The sequence below is a fragment of the Eleginops maclovinus genome, chromosome 14, assembly GCF_036324505.1.
Source record: "Eleginops maclovinus isolate JMC-PN-2008 ecotype Puerto Natales chromosome 14, JC_Emac_rtc_rv5, whole genome shotgun sequence".
In the NCBI taxonomy this organism is placed as follows: domain Eukaryota; kingdom Metazoa; phylum Chordata; class Actinopteri; order Perciformes; family Eleginopidae; genus Eleginops; species Eleginops maclovinus.
The window spans coordinates 603,665-620,977 of record NC_086362.1 but is presented as its reverse complement, the minus strand read 5'-3'; the positions used below and the strand labels follow the sequence as shown (position 1 = coordinate 620,977).

General features: G+C 47.2%; 1 protein-coding gene across 1 annotated transcript; it reads right to left on the bottom strand.

Moving 5' to 3' along the window:
- Positions 1 to 3,253: 3,253 nt before the first annotated feature.
- LOC134876310 (serrate RNA effector molecule homolog) lies at positions 3,254 to 16,943 on the bottom strand. Its single transcript, XM_063901300.1, has 21 exons — positions 16,818 to 16,943; positions 15,718 to 15,840; positions 15,434 to 15,544; positions 15,076 to 15,222; positions 14,865 to 14,925; positions 14,374 to 14,671; positions 13,606 to 13,832; positions 13,404 to 13,532; positions 13,131 to 13,260; positions 10,085 to 10,218; positions 9,916 to 9,977; positions 9,767 to 9,845; positions 9,356 to 9,520; positions 8,990 to 9,154; positions 8,573 to 8,726; positions 4,914 to 5,026; positions 4,487 to 4,567; positions 4,249 to 4,399; positions 4,069 to 4,170; positions 3,606 to 3,726; positions 3,254 to 3,532 (listed from the first exon to the last, which is right to left on the bottom strand). The coding sequence occupies exons 2-21, from the start codon at positions 15,834 to 15,836 to the stop codon at positions 3,457 to 3,459; spliced, it is 2,625 nt and encodes an 874-aa protein (XP_063757370.1). The 5' UTR covers positions 15,837 to 15,840; positions 16,818 to 16,943; the 3' UTR covers positions 3,254 to 3,456.
- Between the last annotated feature and the right edge of the window lie 370 nt (positions 16,944 to 17,313).

Here is a 17,313-nt window from a genome sequence, read left to right as displayed (position 1 = left end):
GTGTGAGAGCGTGAGTGTGTGTGAGTGTGTGTGTGTGAGTGTGTGTGTGTGTGTGTGTGTGAGAGCGTGAGTGTGTGAGAGCGTGAGGGTGTGTGTGAGAGCGTGAGTAAGTGTGTGAGTGTGTGTGTGTGAGAGCATGAGTGTGTGTGTGTGTGTGTGTGTGTGTGTGAGAGCGTGAGTAAGTGTGTGAGTGTGTGTGTGTGAGAGCATGAGTGTGTGTGTGTGTGTGTGTGTGTGTGTGAGAGCGTGAGTGTGTGAGAGCGTGAGCATGTGTGAGAGCGTGAATGTGTGTGTGTGTGTGTGTGTGTGAGAGCGTGAGTGTGAGTGTGTGTGTGTGAGAGCGTGAGTGTGTGAGAGCGTGAGCGTGTGTGAGAGCATGAGTGTGTGTGTGTGTGTGAGAGCGTGAATGTTTGTGTGAGTGTGTGTGTGTGAGAGCGTGAGTGTGAGAGCGTGTGTGTGTGTGTGTGTGTGTGTGTTAGCGTGTGTGTGTGAGAGCGTGTGTGTGAGAGCGTGAATGTGTGTGTTAGCGTGAGTGTGTGTGTGAGAGCGTGTGTGTGTGTGAATGTGTGTGTTCGCGTGTGTGTGTGAGAGCGTGAGTGTGTGTGTGTGTTAGTGTGAGTGTGAGAGCGTGTGTGAGAGCGTGTGTGTGTGTGTGAGAGCGTGTGTGTGTGAGTGTGTGTGTGTGTTAGCGTGTGTGTGTGAGAGTGTGTGTGTGAGAGCGTGAATGTGTGTGTTAGCGTGAGTGTGTGTGTGAGAGCGTGTGTGTGTGTGTGTGTGAATGTGTGTGTTCACATGTGTGTGTGAGAGCATGATTGTGTGTGTTAGCGTGAGTGTGTGTGTGAGAGCGTGTGTGTGTGTGTGTGTGAGAGCGTGAGTGTGTGTGTGTTAGTGTGTGTGTGTGTGAGAGCGTGTGTGAGTGCGTGAGCGTGTGTGAGAGCGTGTGTGTGTGAGTGTGTGTGTGTGAATGTGTGTGTTCGCGTGTGTGTGTGAGAGTGTGTGTGTGAGAGCGTGTGTGTGTGTTAGCGTGTGTGTGTGAGAGCGTGAATGTGTGTGTGTGTGTGTGTTAGCGTGTGTGTGTGAGTGTGATTGTGTGTGTTAGCGTGTGTGTGTTAGCGTGAGTGTGTGTGTTAGCGTGAGTGTGTGTGTGTGTGTGAGCGTGTGTGTGAATGTGTGTGTTAACAGCTCCTCTGTGTGTGTCTCAGATAAAGACCCTCGTCCATTCTGCTCTCTGAACCCGTCCTCTCCAAAGTGCCGCTGCTCAGAGGAGGCTGTGGAGGTAAAGACTCCTGTATACTTCCTGAATACGGTGACATCACTATGGCACACTCACACTCCTATTGGCTAGCGCTCCAGCACATTGTACGTAACAGGCTGAGGTATTATCCAGGATTCTTCTTGAGTGTGTGACCCAGCAGGGACTCTTAGCTTTAATCCCCTTTGAACAAACAGGAAGAATTACCTGATTTATTTAGGCCAGTAAAAACCTTCCACACACTCACAGCACCTGTCAATCAAGACGTCCCGCCCCCTGTACACGTTTGATTCACTCATTAAATCACAATACTTCAATTCCACTAAAGTGAGGCATCTGTTTTCCTTCCAGCTGTTCCCAAAGTGTCTTCGGAGCCACACAGACCCAGAACTGCAAAAACTAACCCTGACCTCTGCTCCTCTACCTACGATAGACTACAGACCCAACAACCGTAAGGACTACAACTCCCATCACCCCCACCCTGACCTCTGCTCCTCTACCTACGATAGACTACAGACCCAACAACCGTAAGGACTACAACTCCCATCACCCCCACCCTGACCTCTGCCTACGAGACTACAGACCCAACAACCGTAAGGACTACAACTCCCATCACCCCCACCCTGACCTCTGCTCCTCTACCTACGATAGACTACAGACCCAACAACCGTAAGGACTACAACTCCCATCACCCCCACCCTGACCTCTGCCTACGAGACTACAGACCCAACAACCGTAAGGACTACAACTCCCATCACCCCCACCCTGACCTCTGCTCCTCTACCTACGATAGACTACAGACCCAACAACCATAAGGACTACAACTCCCATCACCCCCACCCTGACCTCTGCTCCTCTACCTACGAGACTGCAGACCCAACAACCGTAAGGACTACAACTCCCATCACCCCCACCCTGACCTCTGCTCCTCTACCTACGATAGACTGCAGACCCAACAACCGTAAGGACTACAACTCCCATCACCCCCACCCTGACCTTTGCTCCTCTACCTACGATAGACTACAGACCCAACAACCGTAAGGACTACAACTCCCATCACCCCCACCCTGACCTTTGCTCCTCTACCTACGATAGACTACAGACCCAACAACCGTAAGGACTACAACTCCCATCACCCCCACCCTGACCTCTGCTCCTCTACCTACGATAGACTACAGACCCAACAACCGTAAGGACTACAACTCCCATCACCCCCACCCTGACCTCTGCTCCTCTTCCTACTATAGACTACAGACCCAACAACCATAAGGACTACAACTCCCATCACCCCCACCCTGACCTCTGCTCCTCTACCTACGATAGACTACAGACCCAACAACCGTAAGGACTACAACTCCCATCACCCCCACCTCTGCCTACGAGACTACAGACCCAACAACCGTAAGGACTACAACTCCCATCACCCCCACCCTGACCTCTGCTCCTCTACCTACGATAGACTGCAGACCCAACAACCGTAAGGACTACAACTCCCATCCCCCCCACCCTGACCTCTGCTCCTCTACCTACGATAGACTACAGACCCAACAACCGTAAGGACTACAACTCCCATCACCCCCACCCTGACCTCTGCTCCAAACCATTTCATAGTTAGCTGTTTTCTAGTGATGAAACGAGGTCGCCCACTGCTGAGAAATGTCTTGAATCGTCTCATTGAAAATTCTAAATGATGTCAAGAAATGTTAGAAAATACGTTGAGGAGAGACCAATTCATCCGGGAGAAAATTAGGACAATCGCCCTGAAGAACTCCCAAAACGTGTCAACAATTCCAAGAAAAACGGGAGAAAATTAATAAGGAAATCAAAATGTTGGAAAACGTGTAAAAGTTTCCTGGAAAATATATTGAAGAAGGAGCAAAACATTTCCAAAAATTGACCTTGAAAAATATACGAGTAATGTAAACACACTTTTTATATTCTGAGATCTGCAGGAAGTCTGACAGAAATTCCCTTTAATGTAAAGAAAGACTTCAGTCGCCCTTAGTCTTCCTGTTTCTTTATTGGAAAGATTTCAGGTCAGTAATGACTGACGTTGGTCCCACACACACACCCTGACACACACACACACACACACACCATGACACACAGACAATTGACTAACTAAAAAAAAAAGGCTTGACGGAGGTTGATGAGGGATCATGGGAGACGTTGAGGAGTAAAAAAAGGGTAAAAAGTTTTCCTGTCTAAAAGAAGTCGAGGTCGTCGGGAGCATCGAGGTCCCGGTACTCGATGATCGATCGCGGGTCCCCACGAACACCCCTACACAGGCACACAGTTTCCGTTAGAAAGGAAATATTTTAAAAGTTGAAAATATAAATCGTGTTTCTCGTACCTGTTGTTCCGTTGTTTCCCGGGGAATCCCCCTCCTCCTCCTCCTCCTAAATGACCCCTGAAGTTGTCATTGTAACCTCGCCCTGCTCCGAACTGGGTGGGGGGGTAGAGGGGTCCGCCACCTGCAACACACACACAATAAATGAACACTGGAGTGGAGACACTTTTACTTTTCTTTAAAACAAATGAAACGTTACCCTGTGTTAATAATCAATCACTGTAATTCTGTGTTTCTAATAAAGTGGAGTTAAAGTTCATTAGTTGGTTTATTTAATTGCTCTAACGTGAACGTGCACATTCCACCCAAATACATTTGATTTCAGAATTCCCAAACTGGAAAAAAATGACGGGAATTTCTTTGTTTTTTTAAGACTTTAAAAATCAGATTCAAGATCCCTCCAACACAAAGTTTTTACAACGTCTGTGTGTGTGTGTGTGTGTGTGTGTGTGCGTGTGTGTAGTACCAGGGAAGCCGGGCATGGGGGGTCTGACTCCAGGAGGATATCCCAGAAGGCTTTGCTGCTGCGGAGACTGACCAGGAAATGATGTCATACCCTGAGAAGCGGCTGAAAGAAAGAGAAGAACAAAGTCAGTTTTTTTTGAGTTACGTTTAGGTTTCCTACATTTGCCAGAATGCCCCTAACCTTGTGGCGGAGGGGGGAGGGGCTTGTTCTCAGGGAGGGCGGGTCTCTTGGCGTCCAACAGGAAGTTGTTGAAAAAGACGACTTCCTGTCTGACGGCGGACACTTTGTCTCCGTGTTTGTTCAGGATGTGTTTACGCACAAACTCTGGAGCCTGAAACAGAACAACAACAACAAAGTGTCACACACACTGACACACACACACACACGATATTTGGTGACAGGAAGTGAGGCGTCTCACCTTGAACTTCTTCCCGCTCAGAGGACAGAGCCACTTGTCTTTGCTGAGCTCCTGAGTGTTCGCCACCAGGAACTTCTCCACCTGGAACACAGCGCCGGCATGACACAGCTCATACTCACAGTTCAACATTTCACACATCGTTCATTTCTTTGTCATTTTTCTGTAAATATTTTTCAGAAGTTTAGCATTTCATATTCGAGACATTTTTCTAATATATTTTTATTAGAAATTGTCCCAATAGTTCTCTTACACTTATCCCATATTCTAACAGCGATCATCACATTTCTTTTGGACATTTTTCTGATAAAAGTTTAAATTCCTTCAGGATTTTTCACTGGCTTTCTTCCCATATTCTCCAGACATTTCCCCCCCCTCATCCCTGTCCTCTCGTCCTCAGCACTTTTATACCGCGTCTGTAAATCCTCACCTCTTGTTCCGGGTCCTTCTTCCCCAGCTTGGCCGCCTCCTCTTCACTCAGAGACTCTGAAGCCGAAAGCAGAGGAGCCAGACGCTCCTCACACATCCTCTGGTGCTCGCTCACTGACAACAACACACACAACACAAATAAATACACAATAAAATAATTCAGCAGCAAGGGAGTGAGAGAGTGACTGTCTGTGAGTGAGGGAGTGAGAGAGTGAGAGAATGTCTGTCTGTGAGTGAGGGAGTGAGAGAGTGTCTGTCTGTGAGTGAGGGAGTGAGAGAGTGAGAGAGTGTCTGTCTGTGAGTGAGTGAGTGAGTGAGTGAGAGAGAGTGTCTGTCTGTGAGTGAGTGAGTGAGTGTCTGTCTGTGAGTGAGTGAGTGAGTGAGTGAGTGAGAGTGTCTGTCTGAGTGAGTGACTGAGTGAGTGAGTCTGTCTGTGAGTGAGTGAGTGAGTGAGTGTCTGTCTGTGAGTGAGTGACTGAGTGAGTGAGTCTGTCTGTCTGTGAGTGAGTGAGAGAGTGAGTCTGTCTGTGAGTGAGTGAGAGAGTGTCTGTCTGTGAGTGAGTGAGAGAGTGTCTGTCTGTGAGTGAGGGAGTGAGAGAGTGAGTCTGTCTGTGAGTGAGTGAGAGAGTGTCTGTCTGTGAGTGAGGGAGTGAGAGAGAGTGACTGTGAGTGAGGGAGTGAGAGAGTGACTGTCTGTGAGTGAGGGAGTGAGAGAGTGACTGTCTGTGAGTGAGGGAGTGAGAGAGTGACTGTCTGTGAGTGAGGGAGTGAGAGAGTGACTGTCTGTGAGTGAGGGAGTGAGAGAGTGACTGTCTGTGAGTGAGGGAGTGAGAGAGTGTCTGTCTGTGAGTGAGGGAGTGAGAGAGTGACTGTCTGTGAGTGAGGGAGTGAGAGAGTGACTGTCTGTGAGTGAGGGAGTGAGTGAGAGAGTGACTGAGTGAGGGAGTGACTGTCTGTGAGAGAGGGAGTGAGAGAGTGAGGGAGTGAGAGAGTGTCTGTCTGTGAGTGAGGGAGTGAGAGAGTGAGAGAGTGACTGTCTGTGAGTGAGGGAGTGAGAGAGTGAGAGAGTGACTGTCTGTGAGTGAGGGAGTGAGAGTGACTGTCTGTGAGTGAGGAGTGAGTGAGTGACTGTGAGTGAGGGAGTGAGAGAGTGACTGTCTGTGAGTGAGGGAGTGAGAGAGTGAGGGAGTGAGAGAGTGTCTGTCTGTGAGTGAGGGAGTGAGAGAGTGTCTGTCTGTGAGTGAGTGAGAGAGTGACTGTCTGTGAGTGAGGGAGTGAGAGAGTGACTGTCTGTGAGTGAGGGAGTGAGTGAGAGAGTGACTGTCTGTAAGTGAGGGAGTGAGAGAGTGACTGTGAGTGAGGGAGTGAGAGAGTGAGAGAGTGTCTGTCTTTGAGTGAGGGAGTGAGAGAGTGAGAGAGTGACTGTGAGTGAGGGAGTGAGAGAGTGTCTGTCTGTGAGTGAGTGACTGTCTGTGAGTGAGGGAGTGAGAGAGTGACTGTCTGTGAGTGAGGGAGTGAGAGAGTGACTGTCTGTGAGTGAGGGAGTGAGAGAGTGTCTGTCTGTGAGTGAGTGAGTGAGAGAGTGTCTGTCTGTGAGTGAGTGAGAGAGTGAGTGAGAGAGTGTCTGTCTGTGAGTGAGGGAGTGAGAGAGTGTGTCTGTGAGTGAGAGAGTGTCTGTCTGTGAGTGAGGGAGTGAGAGTGTCTGTCTGTGAGTGAGAGAGTGTCTGTCTGTGAGTGAGTGAGAGAGTGTCTGTCTGTGAGTGAGTGAGAGAGTGAGTGAGAGAGTGTCTGTCTGTGAGTGAGGGAGTGAGAGAGTGACTGTCTGTGAGTGAGGGAGTGAGAGAGTGAGAGAGTGTCTGTCTTTGAGTGAGGGAGTGAGAGAGTGACTGTCTGTGAGTGAGGGAGTGAGAGAGTGACTGTCTGTGAGTGAGAGAGTGAGAGAGTGTCTGTCTGTGAGTGAGTGAGAGAGTGACTGTCTGTGAGTGAGGGAGTGAGAGAGTGAGAGAGTGTCTGTCTGTGAGTGAGTGAGAGAGTGACTGTCTGTGAGTGAGTGAGAGAGTGACTGTCTGTGAGTGAGGGAGTGAGAGAGTGACTGTCTGTGAGTGAGAGAGTGAGAGAGTGTCTGTCTGTGAGTGAGTGAGTGAGAGAGTGAGAGAGTGTCTGTCTGTGAGTGAGTGGGAGAGTGAGTGAGAGAGTGTCTGTCTGTGAGTGAGGGAGTGAGAGAGTGAGAGAGTGTGTCTGTGAGTGAGAGAGTGAGAGAGTGTCTGTCTGTGAGTGAGGGAGTGAGAGAGTGTCTGTCTGTGAGTGAGAGAGTGAGAGAGTGTCTCTGTGAGTGAGTGAGAGAGTGTCTGTCTGCGAGTGAGGGAGTGAGAGAGTGTCTGTCTGTGAGTGAGAGAGTGTCTGTCTGTGAGTGAGGGAGTGAGAGAGTGTCTGTCTGTGAGTGAGTGAGAGAGTGTCTGTCTGTGAGTGAGTGAGTGAGTGAGAGAGTGTCTGTCTGTGAGTGAGTGAGTGAGTGAGAGAGTGTCTGTCTGTGAGTGAGTGAGTGAGTGAGAGAGTGTCTGTCTGTGAGTGAGTGAGAGAGTGTCTGTCTGTGAGTGAGTGAGTGAGAGAGTGTCTGTCTGTGAGTGAGTGAGTGATTGAGTGTCTGTCTGTGAGTGAGGGAGTGAGAGAGTGAGAGAGTGTCTGTCTGTGAGTGAGTGAGTGAGAGAGTGTCTGTCTGTGAGTGAGTGAGTGAGAGAGTGAGAGAGTGTCTGTCTGTGAGTGAGTGATTGAGTGTCTGTCTGTGAGTGAGGGAGTGAGAGAGTGTCTGTCTGTGAGTGAGGGAGTGAGAGAGTGTCTGTCTGTGAGTGAGTGAGGGAGTGAGAGAGTGAGAGAGTGTCTGTGAGTGAGTGAGTGAGAGAGTGTCTGTCTGTGAGTGAGGGAGTGAGACAGTGAGAGAGTGTCTGTCTGTGAGTGAGAGAGTGTCTGTCTGTGAGTGAGGGAGTGAGAGAGTGAGAGAGTGTCTGTCTGTGAGTGAGGGAGTGAGAGATTGAGAGAGTGTCTGTCTGTGAGTGAGTGAGTGAGTGTCTGTCTGTGAGTGAGGGAGTGAGAGAGTGAGAGAGTGTCTGTCTGAGTGAGTGAGTGAGTGTGTGAGAGTGTCTGTCTGTGAGTGAGGGAGTGAGAGAGTGTCTGTCTGTGAGTGAGGGAGTGAGAGAGTGAGAGAGTGTCTGTCTGTGAGTGAGGGAGTGAGAGAGTGAGAGAGTGTCTGTCTGTGAGTGAGGGAGTGAGTGTCTGTCTGTGAGTGAGGGAGTGAGAGAGTGTCTGTCTGTGAGTGAGGGAGTGAGAGAATGAGAGAGTGTCTGTCTGTGAGTGAGGGAGTGAGAGATTGAGAGAGTGTCTGTCTGAGTGAGTGAGTGAGTGAGTGTCTGTCTGTGAGTGAGGGAGTGAGAGAGTGTCTGTCTGAGTGAGTGAGTGAGTGAGAGAGTGTCTGTCTGAGTGAGTGAGTGAGTGAGTGAGTGAGTGTGTGTGTGAGTGAGGGAGTGAGAGAGTGAGAGAGTGTCTGTCTGAGGGAGTGAGAGAGTGAGAGAGTGTCTGTCTGAGTGAGTGAGTGAGTGAGTGAGTGAGTGAGTGAGTGAGTGAGTGAGTGAGTGAGTGAATGAGTGTGTGTGTGTGTGTGTGTACCCTCGGCTGCAGTGATCCTGGCTGCGGGCAGCGGGCCCCGGACGTGGATGAGTCCGCAGCGATGTGGCATCTCGTCCTCGGCCGGATACTCGCAGAAGTTATAATAATCCACCGAGTGAACGAGACGCAGGTACAGCAGCAACCGGTCCAACACCTGCGCACACACAGAAATAACACACACATTTAATCAACACATCCAGAGGGGGGTCTTTAACGTCTGCTCCAAGCTTCCCAAATCGGAATATTGTCTCCTTTTCGTCTTAAATCTTATTTCCCCAAGTTATAAAAAGTGTTCAGATATTTGTTTGAATTTTTATAAATCAATTAAACGTCTTTGAAGTCTTTTTTTATACGCATTTTGATAATTTTGAGTCCATTTGAGGCAAATTTCACACACACACACACACACACAAACACCTTGATCAGCTTGTCGTCGGTCTCCACGGCGACCTCTGAGGAGAAGGAGGCGGGGTCTTTGTCTTCCTCGTTCCCCCCCGACGCTCCGATAAGCTCCTCCTCCTCGGCGCTCACCTCCTCGATCAGGAAGTCTGTGATGTTCTTCAGAACCGGGTTCGTCTCCATCTGAGGATTCAGTTCAGAACTATGGTTTACCACACTTTGTGAACAGATACAGCAGCATCAACTATTTGTACTTTCACCAGACTCTTCCCAACATTTCAAAGCCTTATTTTATTGGAATCATCTGTGAATATAAAGACTACTTATTGCTGACATACTTTGAGTTTGAGTTGATAGTTTCTGTAAGATATTGTGATTTCACACCTGTCCCTGCCACAGCGCCCCCTTCAGGTCCAGGCTGTGGATGAGTCGGGCCGACAGCCGGATGTCGTTCCTGACGACGGGCCGGTGATGCGTCAGACCATTTACGCAACGCACACGGCGACACAGGTCTCGGTTCACCACCGGAGACAGCTCACTGTCCCTGAGCTGAAACAGGAAGTACAATATACCACACAGCAGTGTTCCTGTTACACATAAATACACCGTTAATCCTAAACGAATTCAGGAAAAAATGTACGAAACATGAATAAAATAGAAGAAAACAGAAAGGTATAATAAATGTATAAATAAACACCTGGAAAATGTTGCAAAACTTCAATCATTTTCTTTAAAAACAAACTTTTAGAATCGTTCAGAAAATATGTGAGAAAAAAAGGCCCAAAAAAAAGGTACCCGGATGTTCTGCAGGTTCCAGCACGTCTCCTTTATGTTCACACTGCGATCAAACGTCACCCAGCAGCGCCGGAAGAACCTGACACACACAAACACAGGTTTGTAAATGTGGAAATGAGTAAAGACTTATCTAAAACACTCCCACTCACCTCCTCTCGGGCTGAGGGTCTGACAGCGCCACCCGCAGGAAGCCGGGGTACCTGCGGCACAACTACAAAACATGTTTATTACAAACTCATCTGCACCACGTTTGTTATTTAAAATATCAGGAAAATAGTGTGTGTGTGTGTGTGTGTGTGTGTGTGTGTGTGCGCTCACATTAGTGATGTCCTCCTTGGAGAACTCAGGGGGGATGCTTCTGATGAACAGGGAGGTGGTGAGGTGAAGGGGGCGGGGCTTAGCCGGCATCTCCTTCTCCCGCTCCTTCCTGTCGCCTCGCTCCTTCCGGCGCGCTGGAACGACATGAACAGCTGTGAGAAATACGCCTGCCTTTATCCACGACACACACATCAACAGCCGGTGGGTAAAGAGGGGAAAGACTGTCCAAAGGTATATTTAAATCATGAGCAAAGGTCTGAAAGGAAAGCCCTAATGCTGTAAAACAGGGCTCCAACCTTTTAGAGACTGAGCTACTTTGAGGGTACTGAGTAATACGAGGGGCTACTCGTTTGAGACAAAGTCCCTGAATCACATATGTGCACGGTTTACCTTTAATGCGCACATCATCATTAATAACCATAGTAAATACTCATACATGTGAAAGACTGATCATGTGAATTATTCCTCTCAGTAATTAGGAACAATGATTTAGCGTGGTAGGAAACAGACATACTTAAACATTAGTTATGTTCTCGTTCTACTCCAACATTTATCAGAGTTATCACATCTGATACTTTTGTAAAGATCTTTGACAGTTTTGTGTGAATGATCTGTGGTATCACTCTGGAACAGGTTTTTTATATATATTTTAATGAATCAGATCACATTTGTATTAATCACTAAATCTGAAGCATTTTTTACAAAACACCACATCTGTTACCCTTTTTGAACAAATTATTTTTCACCTTTTTGTACAATATTTGAGTTTACCGTTGCCATGGTGTTTCACAGAGAGCATCTGTTATCTCTTTTCCTGTAAATGTGTGTTAGTGGGAAGTCTGGCATTGCATGCTGTCCACTAGTGTTCTGTAATCTGGGGTATAATTTGACACTGAGACTGTGAGTGAGTGTTGTAGATGTGCATCAGTAAGGCGTTCTCTGGGTTTGTTCAGGATGAAGTTCAGAAAAGGCTGATTCACAGAGATAGGTGGAACCAAAAAGGCAGACAACTTTCACAGCTGCTGTGCCTTTGTACTTTTCTGTGTCCACAAACAACCCAAAGTTTGGTGCATCCTGATGGGTTTTGAGGTGGAGGTCGCAACGTTAGGATCTCCACCGGTCCAGCATCCACGCTGAAGGTTGCTCTTAGTTGCTCAGCAATGCATGTCATGTCCACTTGCATGAAAGGATTTGAAATGAATGACACACACGGCTCAAGTTGATCAAAGTCACAAAACCTCTTCTCAAAGTCTTGCCCAAGTGTGTTTATGACTTGAGTACCTTTGTGCAGCTTTGTCGAAAGCCCCAGGTGCAGAAGCATTGTCATGCAGAACTGACTGCACGGAGGGAACGTGCAACACTTTCTTTCTCTGTAAATGCAGAGGAAACGCTCATCATAGCTTTAAATGCATTTACAGCGCTCATCATGTCAGCAACAGTCTTGCCTTTGCCTTGCAGTTCACAGTTCAAATGGATCACTTTCCCAGTGATGTCTGTTAAAAATACAAGGTCAAGTATCCACTCAGTGTCCTCCAGCAGCGAGGTGTCTTCCCCTTTGGATTGCAAGAACACTTTGATTTCACCCAAAAGTGACAAAAAACGCTGCAAAGCTCTTCCCCTGCGGAGCCATCGGATCTGTGTGTGTAATAACAGGTCACCATATTCAGCTGACAGCTCCTCCAGCAGCACTTTGAAGGTCCGGTGTTGTTTGGCTTTGGAACGGATGCCATTTATGATCTTCACGACAGGGGTCATTACATGATCAGAGCCGGTCACTTTTGCACATAGTGCCTGCTGCTGAATGATGCAGTGGTAATGTAGAAATTTCGGGAAGTCTGTGGCACCTTTGCATTGCGCAATGAAGCCTGCATGTCGGCCCGTCACGGCGGGAGCTCCGTCTGTAGTCACCGAAACCAGCTTTACTAATGCTACCCTTTTCTCTACGAAGGACCTCTTCACCACGATGTAAACGTCAACTCCCCTCCTAGTTGTCTTCAGTGGCAGTAGTATCAGGAGTTCTTCTGTTGTGGAAAATCCTCAAACACTGTTGGGATAAATATCATCAGCTGCGATGTACCGCTTCTGTCCACTGACTCGTCGCACTGGATGCTAAACCACCGCCACTTAGCCAGATCCCGGTCCAGCTGCTCTGTCAAGTTCCCGGACATAGCCGACACTCTTCTAACCATCTGGTTGCACCCAGTTGGACATCGGAGAGAGTGGAGATGACTCGAACCATTCTTCTCGTCTTTGAACACAGTGTTTTTTTCAAGACCTCTCCGTCCGAAAAGGATTCCTTGTTCTTTGTTAAAAAATGTGCAGCTCTAAACGAAGCTTCCGTTGCTTTTTTATGAGTCTTTCACCGGCCTCGTGAAAAAAGACTGCTGCTTTCCCAAAGCTGCCTTTAACTCACAGGCTTTTTCTGCACGTAGTGAGCTGCCAGGTGGGTAGTTAGCATGGTAGCTTTTGTGACACGTGCTGAAGTGTTTCTCCCCATTGTGCCGCTTTGCCGTCGCCACAGCAAATGAAACATACGCACTTTGTTTTCACTGTTGTAAAAAATAATTCTTCCTCCCAATCATTGTGAAAAAGTCCTTTCTCTTTCGCTTTTCTGCCATGTTTAGGGTAAAAACCGCACCTAGCGCCCCATTGTAGCTGCTCCCGCTAGCTTGTCTCAGCGATAGAGATTTGGCTTGCGTGTGAAATTGAACTCTGGCCCCAGACAGAGTCAGAGTTCATATACACATAAAACCTTTTTGGTTTTTAAAATTGTATATCCAATATAATATAATCAAAAAGAGCAGCAACACAATCAAATACACATTTTAGACGGAGCTCCATGGTGACTAGTGCTATTTTTAGAACATGCCCTGCGGGCGACTCACTTGGTCCCTGCGAGCGACCAAGTGCCCGCGGGTACCGGGTTGGCTACCCCTGCTGTAAAACATACCACAGAAACGTCTGGAAATAATGCAGCATAAAGAAATCCTAAATAATGAAACCTGAGAAGTACTTTTAAAATGTACGAAACAGTGTCTGTTCTCACCAGTCTCTCCATCCTCCTCCTCTTCCTCCTTCTCCTCCTCTTCCTCATTGTCCTCCCCCTCAGAATTGGAGGATTCTGATTCGCTGCCCTCGCCGCTGTCCACCGACACGCTGCGCTTCCTCTTCCTGTCCTGAGAGGAAGGGGCGGGTTAGCACCGTTAGCTCAACACGTTAGCATCCACGCCAATGGGGGAAAATACTCACTTTCTTCTTCGTTGTCTGTCTCCTCCCCCTCTTCCCCCTCTTCCTCCTCCTCCTCTCCTTCTTCTTCTACTTCTTCGTCGTCGTCGTCCTTCTTCTTCTTCTTCTTCTTCTCCCCCTCCTCCTCCTCCTCCTCCTCCTCCCCCTCTTCACCCTCATCTTTCTCCTTCTCCCCGTTCTGCTTGGCTTCCTTTTCACAGGCCTGAGCGTTCAGGAAAACAGAGATCATGAAAAAGTCTAACTGTTGAATTTAAAAAGTTGAACCTTGACCTCACCTTATTCCTCCCCTTCGCCTCCTTCCTCTCCTTCTCAGGTCGACTCGCCTCCTCTCGACTCGCCTTCACCTCTGACGTCTGAGCGCCTCCCCCCATTGGCTCAACCGGGCTCTTCTCTCCCCCTGCTGTAGTTGGTCCACCCCCAGCTGTTCCTGCCTCCCCCCCTGCAGCCGGGAGCTCCAGCACCTGCAGGTCCAGGTCCGTCCCGCCCTCCATCTTTATCACCGCTGCACACAAACAGGAGAAGCAGGACTACATTACCCACAATCCCTCCTGTCATCTATTCACAATCTGTAAACAACAACAGATACTCCAATACTTTTAAAGGTGTACCGTTACCACGGAGTACTCTTTACTCGTTGTGTTTATTATTAATAAACATTCATTTGTGGATTGATTTTATACTCTTTTTCCAGGACACTTATAGAATTTCAGGACTTTTATTAAGAAATATTTCCAATAACATCTGGACAGTATTCACATATCAGATCTTAAAACATTTATTTAAATTTAGACTTTTCAACATTTCTTTTAATATTTGTAATTTTTTGTGACGTTTCATATAATTTTAGGACTTTTTTTAAGAGGCTATTTATTTAACCCACAACCCTCTGCAAGCAATCACCTGGATTTCTGTTCTTCAAACGTATATTTTTAAGCATTTACGTACAAATCTAAAGTAATATTTAAACTATTTCCCTGGATAGTTTGTGGACTCTTTAACTGTTGGACTCGTCTGAGACGCTCGGACCCTGGAGGTGTGCGTACCTGCGTCCAGCAGCTTGATGATGGCGGGGGCCTGCTCCATGTCCAGCGTCAGGCTGTCCAGCCAGCTGTTGTCGAGCAGGAAGAGGAAGACGCTGAGGCGGGTCTTCAGGGCGCTCAGAGACTCCGCCCTCTTGGCTGTGATGTCATCGGGGTGATATTTGGACCTGAACCACTCGTGGTCTTTGTGCTGCAGGAAGAAGTCCTGCAGCTGCTGCCGCCGGAAGTCCAGCTTGTACTGGTTATAGCGCTTCACCGACTCTGTCTCGTCCACGCTGTCCTCCATGCTCAGCAGGAAGTCCTGCACACACCAGGACAGAAAACATAATCAGTGAGGATCACCCTCATCACAATACCTTTCCGTCAATATTGAAATTATTATCTGCACTATTCTTTTATTTTCTATATCATTTTACAAAACACTCATTTTATTTTACAACAAATAATTTATATTATTTCTGCAACACTTATAAAAAAAAGTCTATTTGATTTACCTTGAAGCTCCTCATGGTGGGGGGGCCTGGAGGGGGGAGGTCAGGATCCATCATCCCTAACCTGAGACATTTATTCAGTTTTGTTTGTATGACAACAAAATACATAAACAAACATGTGTTGACAGATGTTCAGGGTTTCTGTCTCACAGGAGGGTAGAGTGTGGGATGCATGTGTAAACAACAGGGTGCACTGTGGGGGTTTTAAGCTCACCTGCCCTGCAGCGGGTGCCCCCCATGGTGCGGGTGAAGGTGAGGGAGTTCGGGGTGCCAGCCCTGTGGCCCCGCCCCCTGAAACGGAGCCCCGCCCCCTCCTCCATATGGCATTTCGTAGCGGTACGGCTCCCCCCGGTGGTCGTCCCTGAGGAGGATGTGAAGAGTTTTATAAAATACATAACAACTCTCCGGCACGTTTGCAGATATACTGTGTGTGTGTGTGTGGAGAGAGAGAGAGACAGCGAGAGAGAGAGAGATAGATAGAGATAGATATATATATATATACAATATCAACTGCAGCATCTGAGCGTTCCACACAGGAGCATTTATCATTATTATCCAGAATTATCTCTCACCAGTCTCTCCTCATGCGTTTGTGCTGAGGGCTGATGTGTCGGGGGGGAGAAAACCTCTCTCTGCGGCCGCGGTCGTAATCCCTCCTCCTCTCTCTGCCGCGCTCCCAGTCCCTACACACACACACACACACACACACACACACACACACACACACACACACACACACACACACACACACACACACACACACACACACACACACACACACACACACACAATAACCTCCAGTGTTTCCCATTGGTTACGCACACCGTCAGTCTCTCCCGCTCAGGTGAGTGTTTACCTGTCGGGCCAGTCTTCCCGCCTCCTCTCTTCCCGCTCCCTCGATCGCTCCATGTCGCTCCTCTCTCTCCGGAACTTGTCCCGCCTCCTCCGGTCGAACTCGTCATCGCTGTCTCCCATCAGGCTGGAGAACAGACCAGGATCTTTTAAAATGCTTTGATTGGACGGTTCAATCTGAAGCGTGCATCATGTCACTATAACATATACTGGCTGCTGATTGATTGTGCACCCCCCTACACCTGTAACAAGAAGGATGTCACAGACCTGTGCAGTATAAACGAATACTCCAGTAATGATAGTCTTTACTGCTGTCATTAAGCAGCTTCTTTATTACTTCTTTCCCCCGTTTTTTTATTGCTGTTTTCAGATTCAAATATTTAATCTGCATGCTCATTTTGGGAGGAATAAGGAAAATCAAAGGTTCAAGGGTGTTTGTTTTTAATACACTTTTTACATATTCTTTCAGGAAGTCAAACTTCTCAACATTGTTTGCATCTTTTGGGGATTTTTTTGCATTTCCTAAACATTTCCCTCCAGAGAGTGGACTTTTGGCAGACTTTCTGGAACCTTTCCTGAACAGAGGTCACACAGGTCTCAGACCTGCTGAGTTTGTGCTGCTGGGTTAGTGCAGCACATCCTATACTCAGCATGTTTGTTGATGAAGACATTTATAACATATTCCTTCCACATTGTTCACATATTTGTAGTAATTCTTTCACATCTTTAATATTTTATTAAAGTAATTTTACTGATTTAATTCTCCTTCATACTTTATTTAAAGTAAAGCTAAGACCTAAGCTGGTTAGCATGTCATGCAGCTACACAATAAACACGTAGGAATGTTAGCTTTAAACGCCCGTTACCTCCTGTTTACCTTCATTACTCCACCTGTTAGTATTGTAACTCAAACCGAAAGATAATACGAGTTCAAATCAAACAATAAACATTAAATACGAGCTAAAGATAACGATAGCATTTAGCAGCTAATTAGCTTGTTAGCATCAGAGATACCAACACATGCTTTTTTTCGGGCTTTTATTTAAACTTCTGCTGGAGTTTACTCCCATCATCCTGTAAAATAAACCGTATTGAATAGTTTACCTGGAGGTGTGGAGGTGTATCTGGAGCTTTAGAGACTGAAATACTGGTTAATGTTCCCGTTAAAAAACAACAACAAGGAGAGATCCCGCCGCCGGCCGAGACCCAATGAAACAACGTCACTTCCGGTCCACATTATTACCTTACACGACCTGTCGCCACCTGGAGGTCGGGAGGGAAACAGCATTCACCTGTATTACATAGAACAAGTACCAGGGGAGGACTGCTCTGTCCTGCATACAGGATGTACCAAAAGTACTACCACTCATTTTGAGATAAAACATAATACAACGAAAATATTGAATAAGTGTCCGACAGCTAAACACAATTTAGATGTTTATTAGCGACATCCCTCTTTATTTGGTCTTTTAATCTTTCTTATTTTCATTATCATTTGTATTAATATTGTTTTATTTATTCTATATTTTGTAGGTTTTGATTTATATTTATTTTATAGTTTTTTATTTATGTTTATTTTATAGTTTTATTAACCACGTTC

What these genes read in the sequence shown, in the direction of transcription:
- LOC134876310 (XM_063901300.1), bottom strand. Translation starts at nt 15,836, where the DNA reads ATGGGAGACAGCGATGACGAGTTCGACCGGAGGAGGCGGGACAAGTTC. An exon ending in AGGCGAAGGGGAGGAATAAG is followed by an intron (nt 13,533 to 13,605) that starts GTGAGGTCAAGG and finishes CTGAACGCTCAG; the next exon opens with GCCTGTGAAAAGGAAGCCAA. An exon ending in AGGACGACGACGACGAAGAA is followed by an intron (nt 13,261 to 13,403) that starts GTAGAAGAAGAA and finishes CCTTCCTCTCAG; the next exon opens with GACAGGAAGAGGAAGCGCAG.